This window comes from Hipposideros armiger, unplaced genomic scaffold (assembly GCF_001890085.2).
Source record: "Hipposideros armiger isolate ML-2016 unplaced genomic scaffold, ASM189008v1 scaffold_167, whole genome shotgun sequence".
Classification (NCBI taxonomy): Eukaryota; Metazoa; Chordata; class Mammalia; order Chiroptera; family Hipposideridae; genus Hipposideros; species Hipposideros armiger.
In genome coordinates, this window is record NW_017731517.1 from 281,148 (window position 1) to 307,636 (window position 26,489).

General features: G+C 40.9%; 1 protein-coding gene across 1 annotated transcript in view; it reads right to left on the reverse strand.

The window, feature by feature from the left end:
• The window catches only part of LOC109387731 (pecanex-like protein 2), a 60,181-nt gene that overhangs the window by 29,068 nt on the left and 4,624 nt on the right, over positions 1-26,489 (reverse strand). Inside the window, exons 2-5 of the mRNA XM_019651822.1 lie at positions 13,139-13,344; positions 12,429-12,549; positions 11,665-11,701; positions 4,830-6,122 (exon numbers count right to left, since the gene is read on the reverse strand). Coding sequence (XP_019507367.1) covers positions 4,830-6,122; positions 11,665-11,701; positions 12,429-12,549; positions 13,139-13,344 — 1,657 coding nt within the window. The remainder of the gene's footprint in view (positions 1-4,829; positions 6,123-11,664; positions 11,702-12,428; positions 12,550-13,138; positions 13,345-26,489) is intronic.

Consider the following 26,489-nt stretch of genomic DNA (forward strand, 5'->3'; position numbering starts at 1 on the left):
CTCTATTGACCTTGGCTTATCACATTGAGAATCATCAATTTAGATTACTTAGGCCTGAAAGGTTCATTAGTCATAAATGGACAGCATCAGATGAAAAAAAATTACACAAACAAACCTAACTATTATTGAGCAAGATCCCATTTACCATTTTTAACTCTTATCAGTCTTTCCCTCTCACTCATTCTCCAAATCTAAATTTTCTAGCTAGTGGTAGAATTGGTCCCTTCATGAAGCAGATACTTGGTAAGTATGGCTGACTTTGAACTACATGCTTGGCGCTGTGGAAGAAGACATATGAGGTGCTACACCTGCTCCCTGTCTTGGGAGTATTTTAAGGTGAGTAAGAAGTCCAAGGTCAACAGGTCCAGATGGCTTTTTAGAATCCTCTTTAAATGATGGACAAAAAACAAGAGTTTTAGCTTACGCCATTATCCTAAATGGAATCTGCCCCTAATGGTCAGCCCTCCTTTGTCTGAGGACACTCCCCAACGGCCACTTTTAGGGTCACAGTGACACTGTGTTTTCATGACCAAAGACACCAATAGTTATCTTCTTCTGAGTAAATTTTTGTCTGAGAACACAACTGAGTAGTTTGAACCCACAGACCCCTTTAAGACATGGTGCTCGGAAAGCCCACCAAGCTCTGCCTAGACCCTCAAAAAGCAAAATTACGTTGGCTTCCCTGGGTTATAAATCACATCTTTATGTATATATCAGAGTTTTTCATCCTTAGGCTTCAAGTAATTAGAGAAACATTGCTGACTCCCACGTGAGTCCTGAAGATAAACATTCCCACCACATCTGCGAAATGCCATTAGAATTTCTTTGGTACAAAAATGTTTCCATTTCATTTGACAGCTTGTCAAGATAGAAGTTTTCACAGTTTTCAAGAAATACATTTGTGAAAAAGTACTATCATAACAAATACCTTCAGCCAGTAATCATGTCCCATAACAAGCCACAGAAAGGCACTTAACCAGCTCTGCCCCTTCACATTACAAGTATTTGGAATTATTTCTTCACATCTCTTTATCTTAGTCACTCCTCTTAAACGGGTACATTATTCAAATATGTCAACATATGGACTATTATTTTCCTTTTCCCTTTAAAAATACATTTTTTAGTGATTTTCTGCTTATAAAAACATATACATTAATTTTATATAATTTAAAACTAGAGAAAAGAAAAAAAATCTTAAATCACTCTTAACCCCACCATGCTGATATAGGAGCCAATATCATAGCAGTCTTTTTTTCTATGCATACACAATTGTTTTTTACAAAAATTAAGTCATAATACGGATGTTGTTTTATAACTGTTATACTTATCTTAAAGTATTATAAATATTTAATGACATTAGACACTCTTCTATATCATCCAAAAATAGTAGTTATATGTTACAATGATACAGTATACTTTATCGAACTAGACCCCTATTGCTGTAAATTTAAGTTGTTTCAATTTTTCCGTACTATAGATAATTCTTCAGTAAACATCTCTACATAAATTCATAATTGTTTTCTTAGAAAGTCTAGAAAAGACTTAATATACAAATGGATAATAGCCAAACAATATATATAAAAATAGAACTCTGACCCACAGTATACAGCAACCACCCCCTAAACCAACCCATTGTCTACAGTAACCAGCCCAGGAAGCCAACATACTATGTACAAGTCACACTTGTAGGAAGTCAGACCACTATTTTTGGCAAACTGTCCAGGAAGCCAAACAATAACCCCTGTAACAATCGGCCCAAAATGACTAGGACTTGATTATTACTGACAGCTTCCTTAATTTTTGTTCTTGCTTCCAACTTAGGACCAACCAGAGAAAGCCAAATACGCTCCCCTAACCAATCACATGGGATGTGCTAGTTAGCCGCCTAGCTTAGGACCAACCAGAGCAAGCCAAATACGCGCCCCTAACCAATCACAGAGGATGCGCTAGTTCGCCGCCTCCAGCTTCTCAGGCCAACAGCCCCAATCAGAGCACAGCGGGAACCTTCCCTTCTCCACCATGAAGCTTCCCCACTCCTCTGCGTGTCTCTGAGTCTCTGCCAAAACACAAGTGATGGAAGCTGACTCCCTTGCTATCGGGGACTCTGAATAATAACAGCCTTCTTGTTTCTCTTTTGGTGGGTATTTGTTTATCTCCACAAAGGAAAATAAAGCTGCAGCAAAACCAAACCAAACCACGGTTTTTAGGTCTTTCGGTGAGTGTGTGGTTTTCCATAGCCTTGAACTTTAGGATATCCCCAAGATCCTGAAGTAAACCCTCCAGCCCTTGTGGAGATGACCTGGGTTGGAATAAGAGTACAATAGAGAGAATTGGAAAATCACATATCTTTACGATCATGTCCAGTCTCAAGCACTGTTTCACCATGGAGCAAGAGAAAGATTAGGGAACATTCTCTAGGCTGCTAATATCACTAAATACTGTCATGTTGTTTTATAAATACACTCCAAATTTGGTTTTTAGATTATAATAAATAACAAATTACTTAGTGATAAAAGAGCAAGAAGACATTAACAATCTCTAAGGTATATGGAACCCCTGGAAAACCATCTAATTTACCACCATTAGCAATGACCACCTTTAGCAAGAACTAAAGGACTCACTGACCTTCTCTTTCATCCTCGAATTAAAGACCTCTGTCCTTTCCTGGAATAGGCATATAATCTACTCCAACTCCTCCTTTCCTGCTGTACCTGCAAGCTCCCGACAACCAACCCTGGTCCTTTCCATAGAAAACCTCGCAGCATCCATACCTTGAACGTCCTCTAGATTTCCAACTGGACTCTGTTTTGATTGAACATGGCTGGCTGATAATTTTAAGAAGAGCAGAAATTTAAATAAACAAACCAAATAAACCTTACATATAGCCTGACGGGAAAATCAGAATAAAAGGCTGAAATTGATCAAGTACCAAGACTTTTTTACATATTTTTCTAATTGGATCCTCACAGTAATCTGTAACATATTATTATTCCTGCTGTATTGAAGAAACTGTGACTCAGATGGATTTGATAAGTTGTCCAGGCTCACCCAGCTGGTACTGCAAACCCAAAATTTGGCTTTGGGCCATCAGGTCCCAAAGGCAGTGATTCATGCACACGGCTTCCCGGGAAGACACACGTGTCATCTGGACCAGTGCTGCCCAATATTATAGCCAGGAGCCACATGTGGCTATTTAAATAAACTGAAATTCAATAAAATGAAAAATACAATTTCTCAGTTACATAATCCCAACTTCCAGTATGTAACAGGTACATGTGGCTGAGCCTAGTGTAGTGGGCAGCAGATACGGCATATTTCCATCGCTGTGGAAAGTGCTGCTCTAGATGCATGAACCTTTTTATTGGATGATGAACACCCACATCTTATGTCAGAAACATTTTTTTCTCCAAGTAACCAAAGCTTTCTTGTACTGCCCATGTCTGTTAAAAAGTTGAACTGAATCTTTCCTGTTCTTATTACTCTATATGCAAAATTGCATATATCCACACATAGTAAAATGGAGAACATAGTCACTTTATATAATTTAAATATTCAAACTTAATGAATTTTTAAGCAAGAGTGGGCCAAATCATCAAGCTCGGCAGTCCTTTCGGCACAGAGTGGGAAAGACAAAAGAAACCAGCGAATTGCAGGGAGCTGCCAACATGGGGCCAGAGCGCCCCCTGGCGGTCCCAGCGAGCAGAGCACAGCCAGCAGCCAAGGGCAATGTGGCGCATAGAGATGCTCCCCTTACAGCAAAGAAAGAAGCTGCCATGTGCCACCACAGACTCCAGCATGCCATGCTCCCACAGAGGCACTGTCTCATCAGATATACATGCAGAAATGTGCTCCAAAACGACAGAAACGTGGACATTTAAAGTGAAAGGACTTTGTAAAAACTCTAGTCCAGTAACATCATTTCACCAGTGAGGGAACAGAGGCCCAGAGATACTAAGCAACCTAAAAATAAATGAATCCTATAGTCACACAGGAAACACACTTTATTTATGAGCATTGGCTCTGGAGCAAGACTGCCTGGGGTCAAAACTCAGTACTTCCTACACTTACTAGACTAACTTGGGAAAGTTAGTGAAAGTACCTGAGCTTCCTCTGTAAAAAAGGAATGACACAGGTTATATGAGGCGTAAATGAGATAATATGCGAATAACTGTATAATGTATTGTTCAAAATGGGAATGCCCTGGAGAGTGAAAGGCGGTGCTATTAATAATTATGTTGGCAAAATTATTAATAATTTTGTGTAAATGAGGACCCTCTCAGCAAGTCACCATGTACAGTCACCTGTTAACACATGTAAAGTGCTTAGGACAGTGCCTGGGATAAAGTAAGAGCTGTGTGTCCGCTATACTGATGTACAGAACATGGGATAATCAGGGAATTTTGCATACAGGATTTGATCATGGAATTCAACAGAGAAGTGGATTCCCTTAACAGAAATTCGCTTTACGACCAGGTTTCCCAGAACGCGTCTATTCTACACAGGAAGAGACAGACATCTGCTGTGAGTTCTTGTCACTGTGGTAAGGCATAATTGCTTATTTCCTTGGAAATAAATATCCTTGCTTTCTGGGGCAGCCAAACATTCCTTTCTATGCCTTAAGGTTCCTGGTGGGGTAAGCCAATTTTAACAGATGCTCATCGCATAGCTTTGTGTTGGCACATTCAGCAAATACCAGTGACAATGCCAGGCAGCAAACAACTGCCCGACAGTTGTCCCATTATTTGCAAAATCACATCACAGAAGGCACATAACAAACAGGCGTGCTGTCTTCTCTGTACCATCAGGACGGACCTGGTGGAGGGCCTTACCTCTGGGAAGCCCGCTGGCCTTGTCCGGTTCTGCTGGGCCGTTCCTTTGGCTGGTTGCCACCACCTTGGAACTACTGATCGATTCTAACAGGGAGACAAATTCCAGAAAGTTGGATTCGTTTGGCGTTTGTCCTTCCTTAGCCTCTAGGTCAGATTTGGAAGTTGGTATCGTTTTGTCTTTGTCGTTAACAATTTCGGTGGAACTTTTGCTCAGGAAGACATCTGTCCCACTGTCCACGCTGAGGACCCGGGCATGTCTCTTTTCATGGCCGGTTTTACAAGAGGAGGGGTCAAGGTGAGCCTGGCCTTCCCTTCCCCGCTCAGACTCAGAGGCCACGCTGGGGGTGAGCGGAGGGGCTCTTTCACAATGGTCTCCTGGGGGAGGGCTGCCGGCCTTTGCAGCATTTCCCCCGTCCGCAGATTCGCAGCCAGGACGCTGAGGGGAGGCTGCCTCCACCCTTAGTCTCTCGGGAGCCCTCTGCTTCCCACTGCCTTCGGGACGCATACTGCCTCCTCCCCCATCGTCAGACAGCTCCAGCGTGATGACAGGGATTCTTCTCTGCTCCAGGTTTGCAGGACTGGCCTCCCCTGGGGTAGCTGGCTCAGCCTCAGACTCTAAACCACTTCTCTCTGTGCCTGTCACCTTCAGGTGGAGCGAGCTTTCCAAGTCTGTCATGGAGTTCGGGGCGCTGCTCATGGTGATGACAATCTTAATGGGTTCATGCAGGCTCAGTGGGTCTCCAGGCTGAGAAGTATCGATGAGAGTCACAGCTACGTCGCTACCTGAATAGTCCACCGCCTGGTTGGATGGAGGGTCCACCTGCCAAGAAGCGACCGCTGGCTCAGGCTCAGGTTCGGCAACAACAGTGTCACACCGAGGGCAGCTGCTGCTCTTGCTGTCCTGAGGCGACTTGCTTTGCAGTTGTTCCCTTATAGAGCCCTGGGCACAACTCACAGGCTCTGGAATCAGGACTGAATTCTCACTCCCCCATGGCTGGAAAGAAACATCTGTTTCTAGAAGGTCATACTGTGACAAAGACAGGTGTGGCAGCTTCTTCAAGGCATCTTTCTCCACTAGGCCACCCTCGGACCTGTGGCGGGAAGGGGGCTGCCCCTTGCCTCCTGTTTCCTTCCCTTTATCACTTTTTTCTGCCACAACTGGTTTCGCTGGTATTGCTGACATGGTCACGGTTTCTGGCACGTAGGCTTTAGAAGCAGGTAGGCTTTCTGTTTTGATACCAGGTGAGGTAGATGACACTGGTGCTACAGGTTGGTCTTCTGACAGAATGACACCTAAAATAAACAAGAATACCAACTTTATCCCCATCCGAGATGGGTGAATAATGGCCCAGAGCAAGGCCTAGTAATAACAAAACCAAAAATAGCACCAACAACCCACACGATTGGATGTTTATTGAAAAAATATCACCTCCACATGAACTTGTTCTTGAAATCTCTATATTTACAGTAATAATTCAGACTTTTAGCATTTACTGTTTTGTGGCCTTGGGAGGGACTGGTATGATTTAAACAACATATTTTGGCCCTGCAGTCAGAAAGTTCCTGGCTCTATTTACTAGCTCTGTCACCTTGGGCAAGTCACGGAATCCCCCTAAAACAAGATTTCTCAACTGTGGCAGTACTGACATTTTGGACCAGATAATGCTTTGTTGTGGGGGACTGTCCTGTGCATTGTAGGATGCTTAGCTGCACCCCTGCCTTCAGTCATGACAATAAAAAATGCCTCCAGACATTGTCAAATGTCCCTACAGAGAGCAAACCACGCCCCTCCCCACCCCACCCCTACTCCCACCCCCACCCCCGTTGGGAACCACTGCTCTAATCCTCAACCTCCTCATCTATAAAATGGGGATAATTAAGCCAATCTCTTAAGGTTGCCATGGGGATCTGTAAGCATGGACCAGGAAAGCACTAGCTTGAGGACTGGCAATGGGCTTGCTGTCGCCTTGACCCAAGGACTGTAATAACCTCGCACTTCTGATGTCATTCATATATTTTCAAAACGTTATAAATTGCATGTAAAAAACAGTATTTACTTATGATGGTGGCTGACAGTGAGCTCTGTCCTGCTCCCGGCTTTCCTATATCTGTTGATGAGCCTACCATTCCCGAGCCTCTTAGGCTCGAAACCCTGGGGTTATCTTTTGGCTTTTTGTTCTCCCCTAGCCTATAGTCATTCACTCAATAAACGCTTTCAGTTCTTCCTTCACGTCTATCTTATTCTCTGGGAGCACAAGGGACGCATGGTCCGAGGATCTGCAAAGCCACAGGAAAAACACGATAAGCAACTTCTCATTTACTCAGATACTGGAGGAAAAAATTGATAACACAACTCTTGGGGTAATATAAAATATTACCTTATTATCAAAACAAATGGGCATATTATGAAAAAGGTTTAAAAAAATTTTAAGACAAATGTATTTTTTTAATTACTGGTTGCTACCACGGTCCATTCAGTCTACGACCCTGGGGGGCTCAGGAGGCAGGGGCCTGGGGCAGGCTGGGGTACATACTCACTGCCTGCCCTCAGGGACACCTGGGTAGAAAGAATTGAGGAACCCTGCCCCGCCTACACACTGTAGTAAAAAACCCACTCTGACTCTAGCCCAGCCCTGGGCACAGTTCTCCCACCTAAATGTCCTCTCCTCACTCACTGAGGACCCCATCCAAGGCCTTATTCATCCTGTCTCTCCTTTAACACGGAACTCCCCATGATCACCTAAACCAGACATAAGCTCTCTTCTTCTGAATTCCTTAAGCATTTAATGTCTGTAAAACTAGACTTCACTTACCACATACTCCTTAAACTGTAGTTTTATTTATGTACATTTAATTTATCTTCCCAACTAGACTGCATGGTTCTAGAAAAACAATCATTTTATTCAGAAGGAAATATGTGTAAGGAGCTGGATGTGTGAAACTGAAATCCAGAGAGATGTCAAAATTGGAGAAACAGATGTACTCATCATCATCACATAGGTATGAGATCACCAAGGGAGAGCTGGTATCTAGGGAAGAGAAGGGGCCCAAGGCAAGACCAGGAGAACTCCAACCTTTAGTCATCAAACAACAGAGGAGGACCAAAAGACACTGCGAAAGAAGAAAATCAGGAAAATGTGCTATTATAAAAGCTGAGGGAAGAAAGTTGGTCAACAACAATTTATTGTATAGAAATGAAAAAAGCCATATTGTGACCTGTAAATGGGTCTTTTGTGAATATGTTAGCATGTCATATCTCAGTGCCTGCTCAACTCTAAGCAAAAATGGTAATAATTAATTTCCTACTTAGAAAACTCAGAAAGGTTAGCCAAAAGTGACGCTACCAAGATACTGCTTAACAATGAAATCTAACTGAATATAGTCATCTGGCTTCTATCCTTCACAGTTTTACTGTAAAAACACAGTTACTAAGAAAAAATATATCAAGAAAGAAACTAGGACAAAACTACACGACCATGTCAATAAATACATAAAAAACATTTTGCAAAAATCCAATACCCTTTCATGAAAATACATGAACAAACTGAGACTAGAAGGGAACTTCCTCAACTGGATAGAGGCTATTTATGAAACATCCAAAGCTAACATCATACTTAATGGCGAAAGGCTGAATGCTTTCTCTGTAAGATCTGAAACAAGGCAATGATGTTCACCCTCACCAGTTGAAATCAACTCTGTACTGGAAATTCTAGCCAGTGCAATTAGTTAAGAAAAATAAATAAAAGGCAACTAGATTAGAAAGGGAAAAGCAGAGGCTCACTATTTACAAACATCATTTTGTATATAGAAAATCCTAAGGAATCTACTAAAAACATTCTAGATTTAATAAACATTCAGGAAGTTTGTACAATTAAAATCAATGTGCAAAAATCAATATTTTTATACACAAGCAATGAACAATCTGAAATTAAGATTATAATTCTAGTTATAACAGCATCTAAAAAAATACTTAAGAATAAATGTAATAAAGAAGTGCAAAACCTTGTACACTGAAGACTATAAACCACTGTCAAAAAAATCAAAAAAGATCCAAATAAATGGAAAGATAGTCCATGTTCATGAACTGGAGAACTTAATATTGTTTAGATAAATTTGGGGAGAATTGCCATCTTAACAAAATCCTTATCAATATCCCAGCCGTCTTTTTACAGAAATTGGTAGTTCACATGGAAATGTAAGGGACCCAGAACAACCAAAATAAAGTCAGAAGACTCACAATTCACAATTTCAAAACTTTTTACACAGATATAAAAATCAAGACAGTGTCATACTGGCAAAAAAATAGGCATATATAATAGATGAAAATAATAGAATTGAAAGTCCAAAAATAAACCATTACATGTATGGTCAATTGATTTTCAACAAGGGGGCCAGGTCAAGTTAATAGGAAAAGCAATAGTCTTTCCAACAAATGGTGCTAGGACAACTTATAAACATAAGCAAAAGAATTAAGTTGGACCCATACTTCACATCATACAAAAAAAATCAGCTGAAAATGGATCACAGACCTCAATATAAGAATTAAGGCTATAAAACTCTTAGAAGAATAGATCTTCCTGACCTTGGATTTGGCAATGGTTTCTTATATATGACACCAAAAGCCCAAAAAAACAAAATAAAAAATAAAAGTGTACTGCATGAAAATTAAGAATTTTTGTGCTTCAAAGGACCCTACAAATAAAGTGACAAAACAACCCTCAGAATGGGAGAAAATATTTGCAAATATTTGCAAATGCTATGGGACTTGTATCCAAAACGTATAAAGAACTCTTATAACTCACCAATGGGACAATCCAATTAAAATTGGCAAAGGACTTGAACAGACATTTACCAACATCAAAATCAACATTGTTAGTCAGTCAATATTAGAAAACACCAACAGCATTATTCATTAGGGAAATGCAAATCAAAACCACAATGAGATGCCATTTCACCCCACTAGGATGGCCATAATAGAAAATTTGCACAAGTGTTCAGGACACAGACAAACTGTGACCCTCATACATTGATGGTAGGAATGAAAAGTGATGTATCTGCTCTCTAAAAAAGTCTCGCAGTTCCTCAAATGGTTAAATAATAGTTAGTTACTGAATGACTCAACAATTCCATTCCTAGGTATATACCCAGAAGAATAAAAACGCATGTCCACACAAATACATGCACATGAGTATTCATTGGAACATCATTCACAATAGTAACAAGTACAAACAACCCAAATGTCTATCAACTGGTAAATGGATAATAAACTGTGGTATGTCCAGTCAATGGAATATTACTTGGCAATAAAAAAAAATGAAGTACTGATACACAACAACATGAATGAACCTTGAAAATATTATGTGAAATTTAAAAAGCCAGTTCCAAAAAGACACATATTATATGATTCTATTTCTATGAAATGTCCGGAACAGGCAAATCTATAGAGACAGAAAGTGCATTAGTGGCTTCCTAGGGCTGATGGAGATGGAGAGGTTGAGGGGTAGTAGCTAAGTGGTTTAGGGTTTCAAGGTAATGAAAATAGTCCCAAATTGATTGTGATGGTAGATATACAACTCTGTGAATATACTAAAAACCACTGAATTATACATTTTAAATGAGTGAATTGCATGATGGCATCTAAATTATATCTCAATAGAGCTGTTAAAAAAAGAAAGACATTGTGGCTTTTAACAACAAAAGGAATTGGATTCTAGGATGGTGTATTATGAGATTGGTCTATGAATCTATGAAAAAAAAAATTGCTGTAATGCAGTGTTGCTGAAAAACACTGGATTTGGTAGTCAGGTAGTCAGGTGTGGGTCTAAATGCCACCTGCACATTTTACTTGTTATGACTCAGAATGGAATGATGCATCCAAAACCCCTACTGGAATTCCTAGTACATGGAAGGAAGGAAAGAAGGAAGGAATTGTTTCAACTGAAATGGTCAAGTTTAAAGGCCAGAACAGACATTGAAAGGATGTAACATAAGGGTGTTAATAGCAGCAGTACAGCTCATCTGGAAGAAGACCTAATGTAATATGAGGAAAGCGTGTGTCTGTGTGTGTAAATACTGGCAGGAAACAACACTGCTATGAGATTTTGTGTGTAACTAAAATATCTGAAGCCTAACTAATGTAATATGTACTATGTAATAATAATGTATTATTATATTATTAGCTGAGTGATAAAAAACAAGCTTCATTTTAGGCTTTCAGGGCCATGGTGCTAATTTCAGCTGTTTTTCAGAAAATAAAACTTTACACTATTTTCAAAATTTAAATAGAGCATAAGTTTCTCTTTGTAGTACTACTGGGAAAAAAAATGCAAAGAAAGGGGTTAATTCAGGCCTCCAAAAGTTCTTTTCCAAGTCTTCTGAAGGTAATCATAAGACAGTAAAATAAAATCTTAGTAAAAACATAAAACAAAAACTTGAAGGGTTAAAAGAAAGTTCCCAGAAACAAAATTTGTAATTTGAAAGAATTGCAGATATACAGAATTTGATATAATTTCCAGTCATTTTTCAATGTACTATAATAAAGTTTGTATGTTAGTGATACATTTATTCTGTTTTGTATCTGTTATTATGAGATATGAAGTGAGGCACAGACTGGAAAAAGGACAATGAAATATGATAAAGACATGACATACAAATTCTGATGAGAAATAATTAAACTTACGAGTAAAAGAAATGAAGTTAAAATATAACTATATAGTCTTAGGTATAGTTCTTATTTTCAACTATTTCACTTGCATTCTGTTTCATAAAAAAATATTTTTTACTTCACTGAGGATAATGCTGTGATAAAATATTAAATTATGACAACAAACACTACCTTTGAGATCTTCCGCTGTTTCCTGTGCTGACAACTCCTAAATAAATGAAAGAATGAAAATCAATACATGACTTAGCTCATTGCACATTTCCAGGCAGTCAGCAGCCACTGCTTTTCTAAATGACATGTAGTGAAGAGACCATAGTGTCCATTCTGCTTAAGTTTCTAATAAAATGGGTAGCAAAAATGAATACAAAAATATACATATGTAAGTGTAGACATCCAACTAAGACCACTGTGCTGTGATAAAAAGGAGTTTGGTAATTAAGAAACTAAAAAGGAGAAAGGATAATATACTACTTTATAGTATAGTGAATAGAGCCCAATAAAATTAATCTAGAAAAAAGGTAATTTATTGACTTTCCAAGAGACAAGTGTGGTCTCAAGTAGAGAGGTGGCACAGACTCCAGGGAAAGGCATTGCAATTATGGTGATTTTGATGAAATACAGGAGAGACAGGAAAGTGGAGGTCTGCAAATGGGCTCTTCGGGCTAGAGCGGGAGGCCTGGCAGGGTGGGGCGGAACACAGGAAGCCAGTGGGTGGGCTTCCAACACAAGACTGGGCGTTTCTCTTCCAGCCCAAGCACACACACCCCCCAGTTCACTTCCTCCCTCTGAGTCATGACACTTCACAGGCTCAAGGGCCAGTATTTACAGCTAGTGTGCACGTAAGCTAGAGCCACGGCCACTGCACACTCGCATGCAAGGTGGGATCAACACTACAGCAACATGAAGAAAGAGAACCAGAAAAACCGATCACTCACCAATAGCCCGGAAGAGTGACGAGAGTTGGTGCGTTGCCCTCTGGTGCTGCCGTGGGGCGGCGGAGTAGAGCGGATTCGATCGGCCTCTTCCTTTTTGCCGTTGTTCATCTGCCTGTTATTGCTAATCCAACATGAGAAACACAAGGGCAGTTACATCATCAAATAGAATGCTGACTCCCCAAACAACTTTTTTTCTAGATTCCATTTTGTCATAATCACTGTATATAAATTGTTTTTAAGAAAGAGTAATTAATAAACATTACTTTAAAATAAGACATGCTCTCTAAGGAACTATCAGAAATAAGGGCAAGAATGGTTAACAGTGATACTTGAGAATTACTTTTAATATTTCAGCTTTATGCCATGTTACTTTTATGTTAACAAACATAAGTGTTCTTTTAGAAAACTCTGGCACGCAGCAAGCATTGAAATGACAAGATAAAAACACTGAAGTAAAATATTTTGCTGTGCTAAGCCTAATGCAAATGAATTCCAGAGCATGGTTTAAGGTCATATTAATAGTCAGTTAAACCATCTTGATTATTAGTATCAATTTTATGCTTAAGTGTGTGTTTACATATAAGAAAACTATACATATTTGTGTATAAAAGTTGGCATATTTTCATAAACTACTAATAAATGAGAAAAATCATTTTTATCAAAATGAAAACATTTAAATTGTGAACTGATGCAGTAATGAGAAATGTTACCTTGGGTTTTTGGGATTAGTTATGTGTTCACTCTTGGCTTCTTTGCCTCTCCTTGGCTTTTCTTTCTTTCTGGAGGGCCTTTGCTGAATTACTTCTCCTTTATCAAACATGACGTGTAGGCGATAGCTGACCAATTTGATTACTGTGAAGAATAGAGTCACTGAACTGCAGTAAAAAAATACAGTGATGGCATTTGGAGGAAAAGCCTAAAGATGAAAAGAGAAAAAAAATCATTTGCTGATAGTATTACATTTTGTTTTAAATCTGAAAGCATTTTTTAAACTATTTATTGAGCATAAATAGGGCAAGATTTCAAATTGTATTAGTTTTATAACTTTTCCTGTTCGTAATACCTGAGAAAGAGCTGCCAACTTTTTGTCTTTTTTCTAAAGTCTTTCTTGTTTCTCAGGTTCTGGCACTAGTTGCATCGATGACCAATATTTGACTTGCAGGCGGGAGCCCCACAGAACAACCGACAGATAAATTCTAGTGAGCCTCTGCATTTTCTACTAGCTGTCTTCCATACCTAATCGGGTGTTCCTGTGCATCTGGTCTTAAAGGCCAGAGAAAGGCCTTTGAGGTGCTGTTTCCTTCAAAAAAACAAAAAGAAAAAAACAACAAGCTCTGTGGAGAACAGAGGAGGGAGGGATGGAGGACGGTGAGTGTAATGTGCCCTTCCTTCCCTTCCTGGTCTCCCACTGGATTTCCCGAGAGGTGTGATGCAGGCAAGACACACAAAAGGGTGGGCTGCTTCTAAAAGGCAGAGGGATGTTTCCATCAGTGACAAAGAATCTTAGCATTGGAAACAAAAGGCTGCTGCCACCAATCCAGTGCCAACAGGCATCCCCAATCTGGGGTGTAGTAAAAGGAGAAACTTTATTCAGGTAAAATAGTTTGCATCCAGGGAAATGCACCCTCCAGTGAAAACCTAAAGTGCACACCTCTGAGATAAAGGGGAGGCCCTCTTATATAGAGAAAGTACCCTCCCTGGTCTCTGATTGGTCCATTTTTATGCAAATAGATAATCCAAATTTGCAGTTTGACTGGTCCAAATGGCAGTGTCATCAGAATCATGTGTGTTCTGATTGGTCATTATGGAGCCCCTCTGACTGGAGGGGGATATATGTAAATGATATAGTTATGTGGCTCCAATTAAAAGGGGCAGGTCTCAGGGCCAGCCGAGTGGCGCGATGGTTAAGAACTGGCTTGGGATGCCAGAGGGCCCCGGTTCGGATCCCACATATGAGGGCCAGTTACACTGCCCTCCAAAAAAATAAATAAATAAAAAATAAATAAATAAATAAAAGGGGCAGGTCTCAGCCCATTGGTGGAACTATTCTAGGAATTCCTTTATAAAGTTTGGTTCAGATGGCAGGAACACAGCACAGGAGGCTTGGCAGCTCAGTCTGTGGCTTTTCCCTGATATGCACTGTACATGAGGCCTCTGTCAGTAACGGCTGCTACCCTCTGGTTATAAATTTGAGGCCCAATAAATCACAGGGAGTCCTTTTTGGCATGTACTTCTTCTTGGGGTCAACAGCATGAAGATCATGGTGAAGGTCAGCTCAATTCTGTCCAATCCTTCAAGAAACAAAAATAACCACTGGAATCTATGTAATTGGTCCAGTCTGTAAGATCCCCCACATACCCTCCAATGCAGGTTCTCTGGTCCCTCCTAAATTCTTATCTTTTGGGAGGGAAATGGGTCCCTGAGTATCCCAACATGATGTAAAGGACAGCCTCAAAAAACAGCAAGACCCTTTTAACAATGCACCTCAAAGAAGGACCCCAGAAATCCATTGTGACTCTAGTCTATGCTGTGACCTGGAACACAGCTAGGCCTGCAGACAACATGGCAGCCCAAACCCACTCCCATCCAGCCCTGCACAACCTGCCATGGTCCTACCCGATAGTCTTCTGCCTAGGTAAGACTGTTCCCAAAACAGAATAGCCAAATCAAAAGAACAATAAAGAAAGAAGAAAACTATCACCAAAAAGTAAGAGCTGAAGTGAGGAATTTTCACTTCATTTCACTGAAATGCTTTTACTTCACAGGAAAAAAGGTCCAAAAATGAATATAAGTTAATAAATAAGTGAATGACAGAACGATTAACTAAGATCATGATGACGATGATGATGATGGTGATGGTGATGATGATGATAATGATGATATCTAGCTAACGTCAGGTCCCCTACCTAGAAGCAGACGAGTTCATATTTATACATGAACGTCCTAATGAGAAGCTGTGAAGAACCTCAAGCAATATATAGACAAGTTGAAAAAAGAGAGCATGACAGGGGACACTAACTGCCTCCAACACTTTTTCTTAACATGTCTGTATATTTCAGGTTTAAAACTTTAGGCTGCAGTTTGAGGAAATTGATAAAGAAGGAAGAAGTTGCAGCAAATGTCCATAAGAATAGATTAGTACATCATCATATAAAAATTATATTCAAAGGTTGTTTGAATTATAATGAAACTTGGGCTTCACAGTAGCAGAGAGAGTTAATGCTCACTAAATATCCCATGTGCTCCCCTATATTTCTCAGCCTCCCTTATAGTCAAGCTGGTGTCAAATGACCACTTTTGGCCAATGGATTATGAGCAGAGTTGGCCAGTGTCACTTCTAAGCCTAGACAGTCATGATCTAGGGCCTGTTTCCATCTCCCCTTTCTCCTCGTTAGTGGGTAATCTTAGAAGCCGTGTTTTCCAGATCATTCATCCACAAGATGACAGAGCCTCCTGCAGCCTGGGTACCTGGGTGATGCTGTGGGACAAGGCCCTTACTGACCCAAGACGGACATGTACTGGGAGTGTGAAATCAACGTTTGATTCATCAAACCACTAAGATTTGGGGTTTTGCCTGCTGTGGCAGCTATCATTGCTTAACCTACTTAATATTGGGGGTTCCATTTCCACAAGGAAGCTTCCATTCAAATTAGATGAGATAAATTAGAAAGGAAAAAAAAAACCTCTAAGGTATTGAAAAGAGACTGCTAGGGAAGAAAGGTGAGAGAGAAAATATATACGGATGCCTGGAAAACTCATTTGGAAAAGCACTGACTTGCCACAGTAAGAAGAGATACGACTTTTTAGTTTATCCTCAAAGTACGGACGGTAGCATCAGCTTGGTAATGTTGAATTGGAGAAGGTAAGAAGTTAGAATTTGAAGTTAACGTGAGGATTGGCATCTACAATAGTTTGCAACCCAGGTGAGAAAAAACCGTTGTCTCCTCCTCTGTGAAGAACCACTTGGGACTTGGTCACATTCCCCAAAAGCCCATACACCTCACCAGACCATAGTGAGAGGTGGAGGTTTTACTGAAAATATCCAGGGAAAGAGGACAGTTTTACCAGATGCTCTCCATGGCACTCTATTCCTCTCCAAATTCTCTGCTCTCATGATTCCTTCAATAGACCCTCCAAATCCAATCGGGCATCCTCCCAAAGACCCCCCTTTTTATGCCATGTAATTAAGCTCTGCTCAGGCTCCTCCAATTCTAAATACTAGCGACATTACCAAAATTACCAATATCAAGGCCATTTTCCTGCTGACATCATTATTCTCAGTCAACAAAAGATCTTCAGCTTCTAGGATTTTCTCTTCTTATACGTTAAGTATGAATGTGAGAAGGAGAGGAGAGTTTAGGGAGGATGTGTCATGGATGAGCAGTTTTAAATTTGGTTTTAATTTATATCACAGATCTCCCCCTGCAATATAAGGTATACTCCAATTTTAAATAGAGGTTTACTTGTTCTAAGACAAATCATAATTTTTTTCTTTGTTTCCACGAACTTATCATTTTAAATATAGATGCAAATCTGCGTCACCAGTCAACAATGTGTTAACACATTCTAATTAACAACAGAAGGCAACATTTATCAAAATTATATCCTTGGCCAAAGAAAAGCTAAATGTTGTTCCCTGACCCATTATTAAAATAACTACTAGCATAATAACTCATGTGACCAAAGTTTTTCTGACAAAATTTCATGAAAAATCACATGCTAGGACCAACTAAGCAATAACAAGTACAGTCATTTGTATTTCTCACAAACTGGATTCCTCAGGATTTAATGCCTGTGTGCACACCCAGAGCATTCAGTGTCCTACCCGTGGGACCCACCTCTGTTCTCAGGTTCATAGCTCCAGCTCTCTCACCGTCACCACTTTTTTTTTTTAACTTTTTTATTGTGGTAAAATATATATAATGTAAAATTTACCATTTTACCCATTTTTAAACATACAGTTCAGTCCCATTAAATACATTCACACTGTTGTGCAACCATCACCAAAGTCCATCTCCAGAGCTTTCTCATCTTCCCCAACTGAAACCCTACACCCGTTAGACACTAACTCCCCATTCCTCCCACCCACAGCTCCTGGCAACCAGCATTCCACTTCCTGTCTCTATGAATGTGAATATTGCCCTGGTACCTCCCATAAGCGGAATCACACAGTATGTGCCCTTTTGTGACTGGACTATTTCCCTTAGATAATACCTTGAAGGTTCAGCCACGTGTAGTCTAGGTCAGGATTTCCTTCCTTTTTAAGGCTGAAGAATATTGCATTGCATGTATACACATTTTGTCTATCCATTCATCTGTCAGTTAACATTTGGGTTGTTTCCACCCTTTGGTCATTGTGAAGAATGCTGCTGTGAATATGGGTGTGCACATAGCTCTTCAAGACCCTGATTTCAATTTTTTTTAAAAAATATACTCAGAAGCGGAACTGCTGGATCATATGGTAATTCTGTTTAATTTTTTAAGGAACCTCCATACTGTTTTCCACAGTGGCTGCACCATTTTAAACCACTCTGTATAGGCTGATGGGTTATCACTTTCCATCTCTTGAGTAGCCTGGAGAGATCAATAATCCAGCTGAGTGGGGACCAGCTAGAAATAATGCTGCGTCCAGTGAGACTAGACCGCATCTGAGGGTTTCGGTACGCAGACATAAAAAGGACACGCCTGTGGCGCAGGCTTTATTGGTGAATATTTCATGAAGACACTTCATCAATCCACTTCCACAAACTAATTTTAAAGAAGACTTCTGGAAATGATTCTTTCCATTCTGAAAATGAAGAAGCTGATGCATATTACAGAGATGATAAGTACACACATCTCCTCTCACTGGGAAGTTCCTTACCCAGCCACCGGAACGACCTAATGGAGAAACAAGGACTCAGCAGAATTTTTTTTAGTGGCCTCTGGGCCACTCAGTCCAAGCACATCCCTGTCAGAGGGAAACAATTCCTCCCCACTCCGCGGTTGCCAGGAAGAGGGTTATTCCCTCTACACAGCTGGCCTCTGCGCCTCGGACTCACTCACCCCTCAGTGATTTCTGAGCAGTGATTTGCGGACCAGGAACTGGGCAACCTTCCTCATGCCTTCCCCTGCTCTCTCAGGAGCCAGGCTGGACCAGGCGGTGTGCGTGGGGGCAGCATGGGCATGCGACAAGGGCTCCAGAGTCAGGCCCCAAGTCGGACAGACTCCAGGCTGTCCACACCGACCCTGACCAAGCAGGGCAGTCTCTACAATGGCGGTTCACAATTATGAGGTCCACCTACCTGCAGATTAAGTCACATCCCCAAATAAGCCAAACAATAGGTTCATTTGCAATAAAGGTGGTATTTGCACTCCTTCTGCTTGACTCCTTGTCTCCTTCAAGTGGCCCACAAAAGGGAAGTGCCATTTACTGGGCTGTCAAATCTAAGCATAAAATTTATGCACTAGACCGGAAGGGCAGCCACTCAGCATCAGCTGGGAGCTTTGTGCTCTTGATCTACGCAGAATTCATTTAGGTGGCACACAACCAGCCTAATAAATTTGGTTTTCTAGGCCACAGCAGAAATGAGAAGAGACACGAATAGAAGTAAACATAATAATGTAATAAGACATGATAAGTGACAGCTTACATAGTGTCAGAAAAGTAAAAAACAAACAAAAAACACTATGTAAAAGCAAGTCACCTGTGTGGTCATTTTCTGAGACACAAACAAACCTCAGTCACCTCTGAAGGCATCACTATAAAACTATAATAAGATATCTAGAAGTGCAAAGAAATGTTATTCAATATACTGTAGCGAAGTCAGGGAAATGTAAAACTATCCATCGATGTGGTTCAAGCAAATTGAGTTTTCCTGCTTAAAGGTTAAGCTTCAAGTAATTTGGAAAATGTTCTTACTCGGAACATGTGCCCTCTAATAAATAAGCCAAGACTCTGCCAAACATAACACTCCCACTGGCTTTTGACCTTTATATAGCCGGCAAGGAGAACCAAGAAGATTTTGCTGTGCACAGAGCAATCCTTTTGCCTGCGAGGGTCTGTCTGCGGCGGGTACCCATGCCGTCCGGGGCAGACACAGGCTGGGGAACCTCTTATCACATTTCTGGAAACCTGATCAGTTCTATACCTGTCAGAAGACGCTAGGTTATTCCAAAGAGACAGGGTACAGACTGAGCAATCTGAGTTGTCTTATCTGCTTCTGAGATAAGAGAGATGCCATTTTGGTCATCCATTTTGTCAAGTTAGGAGAGACCAGCTTTGTCCATCCAGCCATCCAGTCTCCATTCACTCATTCGACAAATAAGTGTTTCACCTGTATCAAGGCATTAGTCCCAATGACTTCATGCACGTAGGACTCTTGGTTCCTACCTAAGTATTCCTTGGAAGGGCTGAGAACAGGTCTGTACACCAAAAATCAGACCACAAGAAGTATGGTCATTTCTCTACATTTACATATGTAAAAGAAAGTATAGGTCTTCAGAGCCTGAGTAATAGTTCAATAGTCCTTTATAAAATGTAAACAAATTTAGTATTTTCTCAGGAAATCTGGGACTTCTGGCTATATAATAGAAAACTGGGATGGGCTCAGCAGCAGTCTGAGTCCTGGGGATTTGGGTCAAGAAGCCGCCGTGTGAGAGCGCACGCTAACAAACAGGACACTGCCTGACAACACAGGGAGGGCCCTCAGTGCAGTGCTCCATGGGATAGGCCAGCCCTACAAACATGGGTCTAAACACGATGAAGTCGGCGGAATCAGGAACTATAACTGGAATCAGGAACTAAGAACAGCCCCACTTGCACTTCTATCTTGAAGTAAGATGAACAAAAAGGAGAATAAACGCTTCCTCCCAGGCCTGCTACTTGACTTTCTTTGGGTCTGCTGCCCATTCCTTGTTATATGTGCTCTGGTTTCTTTGGGTTCCTAGGTCTCTTTCTTTGTATGCACTTTTCATGAGGGAAGTACTGGACAGAGACAAGGTAGGCAAACATTTGGATCCTTAAGACAGTGCTACAGGGAATAACATGGAAGAGTAGCCAAAGGCGGGAGAGGTAGATTTGAGGCGGGGTCATTAAAATGAGAATCTCCGCTGGCCAAAATGCTTTGAAAACTACAATTACCCAAGCCCCACCCCCTTCTCTCCGCATAAAGAATATTGAGGGGATAGCTTAGTCAGTGAACACTCCATACAGTCAAAAAACCTGGATTCATGTTGTCTTATCAATTTCAGATGGTCATGATAAAAATTAACATTTTACTTACATTTTTAATGTACACTGAGATGAACAGGTGGAGTAAATCAGGAAGCTCATTACAGACAAAGCGATGTAACAAAACAAAAAGACAGCCTACTGAATGGGGGAAGATATTTGCCAATGAACATCTGATAAGGGAATAATATCCAAAATTTATTTAAAAACTCATACAAATCAACACCAAAAACCAAACAATTCAATTAAAAAAATGGGCAGAGGACATGAATACACATTTCTCCAAAGAGGACATACACATGGCCAATAGAGATATGAAAAGATGCTCAACATCACTAACAGAGAAATGCAATTTAAAACCACAGTGAGATATCACTTCACACCTGTCAGAATGGCCATCATCAATAAATCAACAAACAGCAAGTGTTGGTGAGGATGTGGAGAAAAGGGAACCCTGGTGCACTGTTGGTGGGATTGCAAATTAGTGCAGCCACTATGGAAAACAGTATGGAGGTTCCTCAAAAAATTAAAAATAGAACTATCTTATGACCCATCAATTCCACTCCTTAGTATTTATCCAAAGTAATCCAAAACACTAATTTGAAAAAATATATGCACTCCTCTATTTACTACAGTGCTATTCACAATAGCCAAGATATGGAAACAACCAAAATGCCCATATAGACGATTGAATAAAGAAACTGTGGTACATGTATACAATGGAGTAGTGCTCAGCCATAAAAAAGAATGAAATCTTACCATTTGCAACAACATGGATGGACCTACAGGGTATTGTACTGAGTGAAATAAGTCATACTGAGAAAGACAAGTATCTTTGATCTCACTTATATGTGGAAATCTAAAGAAGAGAATAAATGAGCAAACAAAACAGAAATAGATTCATAGATACAGAGAAAAAAACTGATGGTGGCCAGATGGAATGGGGTTGGGAGATGGGGGAGAAGGCGAAGGGATTATAAAGTACAAGTTGGTAGTCACAAAATAGTCACAGGGATGTGAAATACAGTATAGGGAATATAATCAATAATGTTGTAAAGACTATTTAGAGTAGCAGATAGGTACTGGACTTACCAAGGGGATCACTTCATAGATTATATAAATGCCTAACTATTGCACTACCTAAAACTAATATAAAATAATATGGAATTGTCAAGTATATATATATATATATATATATATATATATATATATATATACACACACACACACACACGCATACACAGTCACAGGATGTAAAGTACAACATAGAGAATATAGTCAATGGTATTGTAATAGCTATGTACGATGTCATAGATGGGTAGTAGAATTGGGGGGTTATCACTTTGTGAGTGTAAATGTCTAATCATTATGTTGTTTTGTACACCCGAAACTAATAACAAAAGAAAAGATAAAAAAGATAAAGTGATGTCAACATCAATGCAATGATAAGCTCAATCATAAGTTTGTACTGATATTGAGTTTGAATATGTCATGTGTTTCCTAATAGAAAAAAGTTATTTAGAATTAAAAATGAGAATTCAATAATGTGGATGTTTATAAACTATAAACTATACCTAATTAATGTTATATTTGATATGTAAATCTAAAGTTATACATTATTTTTCATAGGTAGAAGTACTCCTGACTTGACAAAGCCACTAAGTGAGTACTAGAAGGTCTGAGTTCATTATCAAAAAATTACTTGGGCCAGCCGAGTGGCGCGTTGGTTAAGAGTTAGTTGGCTTGGGACGCCAGTTCTGAGCAGCAGGGTCCCAGTTCGGATCCCACATTAGGGCAAGTGACGCTGTGCCCTCTACAGCTAAGATGGTGAACAACAGCTCGACCTGGAGCTGGACTGCCGTGAGTCGCCAGCAGCAGCGTGGCCTGCAGTGAAGCTGCTGTGGGCTGCCATAAGCTACTGTGAGTGGCCGGCAGCTGGCGTGAGCTGCCAAGAGCCGCCGTGAGCGGCTGTCCAGTGACCGGTGACCGATCTGCCTCACCCGGGAAGAGCACAATGATAATACCAACATGGGCCAGTGAAGCGATGTCCTCCACAATTAGACTGAAGAACAAAAGGACAGCAACTTGTCTGTTCCCCTTCCCCGATTCCCCAACGCTGTTCCCCTCCCCCAACTCCCCAATAAAATCTTTAAAAAAACAATATCGGTGAATAAATATTTATGATAGTAATGTATGTCTATATGTTTTAAATTTTTCTTGGTTTAACAATTTTGTAAGCTTGGGAAAGTTAGTTATCCTTCATAAACCTGTTTCTTCTGTGAAATAGGGATAAGAGTTCCTAACAGGATTGCTAATTATTTTATTAATACATTTTTCTTGGTAAAATATTTGTTTCAGGGATTGCTCAGGGATACCTCTTATATTCAGGGATTTTTATTGTTTCATGACTATTAAGTATCTAGTTGTAGTCTTGAAAGGAAGAATAAGTTATTAAAAGATGAGGAAGATCAATAGGAAGTAAGTGTTAGTTCGCTCAAATTTCTTTTGAGATGGTAAAAATTTGAAAGAAGAACTAAAATATACACCATAAAACATAATCCAATACAGAAAATTCTTCAGGTCCCTCACAGTCCAAAACATCGATATTTGTTTTCTACATGTAAAATTAATGTCTATAAATGAGGCAAAATCATTTTGGTCTGATCCAATTATTTGTTTTTTAAGTCCAAGTTTCCCATGATAGGGAAAAACTATTACATAAATGTCTCAGAGAAATACATAATTGCCACATAAATAATAAAACAAAGGTTATCTTGGAAGCAGCAGCAAGTTTAATGTTAAGGCAATCCAATACAAAGAGTACCACCTCGGTGTTCAGACTCCACTTTGAGTAGCCCGGACCCTGGTCCTGACACTGCTGTGACAAGACTGAAATGGGCCAGGCCGCAGGCTGCTTCACGCACCACCACCACGCGTCTTCCCTTAACGAGTTAGGTGCCATTAACAGAAAGAGCGATCTGATTATCCACTGTGTACGAAGCACCCCACCAGGGACCAAGGGGGAGTCCAAATCGCACCCCCACCCTCAAGGTTCCCGCAACGCTGGGGGAGCAATAAGCCTCTCTTGAATGGAGATCTCCCTCCAGAGACTGTATCACGTCTTTGCTCCTCACTGTAACGACCATCTTTACCAGCTGTCTCCATTTCCTTACCCCCGTTGCCTCTAAACCCACAGCAACAGGGCTTCTACTGCCCATGACACCGTTTAACATGCCTCTGGAGACAAAAACTTAATATAATTCTCTCTTGTCTCAGCAGCGCTCCACACAGTTGCTCTCTTCTTAAGACGCTCTCCCCTTCTGCTCCTAAGATGCCGTGCTCCCCTGGCTCCCCCTTGCCTCACGCATGCTCCTCTTTGCCCTACGTGCGGGTACGGAGCTCCTGGAACCCCATCGCTTAGCTCTCTTCTCTCCCAAGAGCTCCTGCTCAGTCCCTTGGCGATAAGTATAATCTCTATCCTGATGACTTTCAAATTCGTAGCTCTCATATGAATTAGAGCTTAGATCGCTCCTTCAAGCTCCCCACACCCGTATCCAACTGTCTACTCAGCATCTCCACATTGCTATCTAAAAGAAAACTCCAAACTAACATGTTTGGTTTTCCGTCCTTCCCACCACGGCCCCCTCCTATCCTTCCCCATCTCAGTCAGTGGCACCCGATACACCTGCTTAAGCCAGACCACCGGCATCACCCTGGGTTCCTCCCTCATCCTCACTCCTCCACCAGAAACAGACGCATCACTAAATTTCACCAAAATGCACTCCCAGTTCTCCATCTTACTGGCCCCACCAGCTGCTGGCTGGACTCCTAAAACAGCCCCTGAACCCCCTACTTCTACTTCTGCTCCTCCTCTAATCTACCTCCACACAGCAGCCAGAGAAGGTTTTCTGTTTTGTTTTTGATTTTTTTAGCTGAGCCATCCTGCCACCTGTTGGCAGCTCAGCTCAGGCCAGGAATCAAACCAGCGACCCTGTTGCTCAGAGCTCGCACTCTTGAGCGAGCTCTTAACCAACTGAGCCACTCGGCCGGCCCTCAGAGAAGGTTTTTGATCAAGTACAACAGCATATCATATGAATGTGGTTTTTGAACCCCGTTAATATTTTATACCTCTAAAAATTATTAAATCAACAAGGATAGGGGGAAAAACTAGAATTATATACCCACAAACGAACCTAACATAACAAATTAATAGCACAACCACAAAGACAAATCAAAAAATAATTAATTTATACAAATATTAAATGATTACATTGTTCACCTGAAATTAATTTTATGTTAATTGTATCTCAATTAAAAAATTATAAAAAGAATTAATCCGACTAACTTTAGAACAGAATACTCTCACAGTACATTATTGGTGTATTCTTAGAATAATAATAATAATAACAACAACTCAGAGCAATCTTGAACTTCACTGCATCAGAGGTGCTGTGGCTTAAGGGTAAGACCTCCCGCTGCCTAGGCCCTGGTTCTGATCAGGTCACAACTCGCCAGGTCACTGAAGCAAGTTAACCAGCGTCTCTGCCAGTTTCATCCACTGTGAAGGGATAATGACAGTGGCTCTGGTTGTTGTGAGAACAAGGTGACTTAGTTCATGCGGAGCTCCTACAACTCTGCCTACCTTATCCGTGCTCAGTGAGTGTGGCTGTTATTATGACCTATTCCAATAAGTAATAATAACAGTAATAATAATAAGTTAATGGGGGGAAATCCATCAGAATAAAAGGCGGGAATCTGGATACCATTATGGACTAGTCCATTGTTTTTTCTTCCATGAGAGATAGGAAGGAGATTTAGACTGTGTAAAATGAAAATAAGTTCGGTAATATTTAAAAGTAATCATTTCAGAGACCAAATGGCTAAAATCAGAAGACGATAAAAACCTGATAAGTATGGACTTCCATACACAAGAAAACACTCCAAGGGTACTGAAGTATTAGACATGACAATTGTAAAAGATAACAGTGTATCTGAGGAGAACAGCATCTGAGGATAACTCGTCACTACCTGGGAAAAATCTCAAAAAGCCCTAAGAGAACTGGGAGTGGGTGGGAGACATGAATTTAACCCCCAGAAAATTAGTCATGAACTTGCAATACTGCGACGGAAAGAAACATTTTTAAAAGTGCTATTTTGGGAGGGTGCAGCCGAGGCCTACACCCAGGACAAGGCCAGTGCTGGTCCTTTTGCCAGAGACCAAAACGCCACCTGTCTGCAGACGCCCATGTGTCTAAATGGCAGACAGGATACGCAGGAGGCGTTTTGCAGAAGGGTGGCAGCCGTCACTCAGGACAGGAGCTATTAGCTTGGAAAGCCTGAGGGTGACTGCCCTAGGATGCCCTGGGGGTGGAGGACATGCCAGTAAAGGTGCTCATGCCAGGCACGCAGGCTCTGAGCGTACGCTGTCCAAGCAGCTGTCTGGGGCAGCAGGATGTTAAAGACTGCTGCTTGGCAGGGCACTCAGCCCAAGTGAAGAAGGGTCCCCACCTCCCTCTGGGGGGTGGGGGCAGGGGCTATGGGAGAATGGCTTTCAGCATCCCCAAGCTGCAGCCTCTTCTCCGCAGAACCCAGTTTCAGGCAGGACAGGGCAGGAGAAAGGAAATTCAAGTGAATCATGGGGAAAGCGCAAAGAATCATGCTTCTCAGTGTGAGAAGAAATTAGGCCCCCAGAGGTGGACGAGCCAGATAACAAGTTCAGAGAAGGAAAGTATGGACCATGTGATTCAACAGCAGAAAAAGCCTTTCTTAGGGAGAAACTGAATAAAATGCAAGGACTGACCAGGATGAGAGGTAACGTTTTAGGAACAGCAACATGCCAAGTAGTGCAG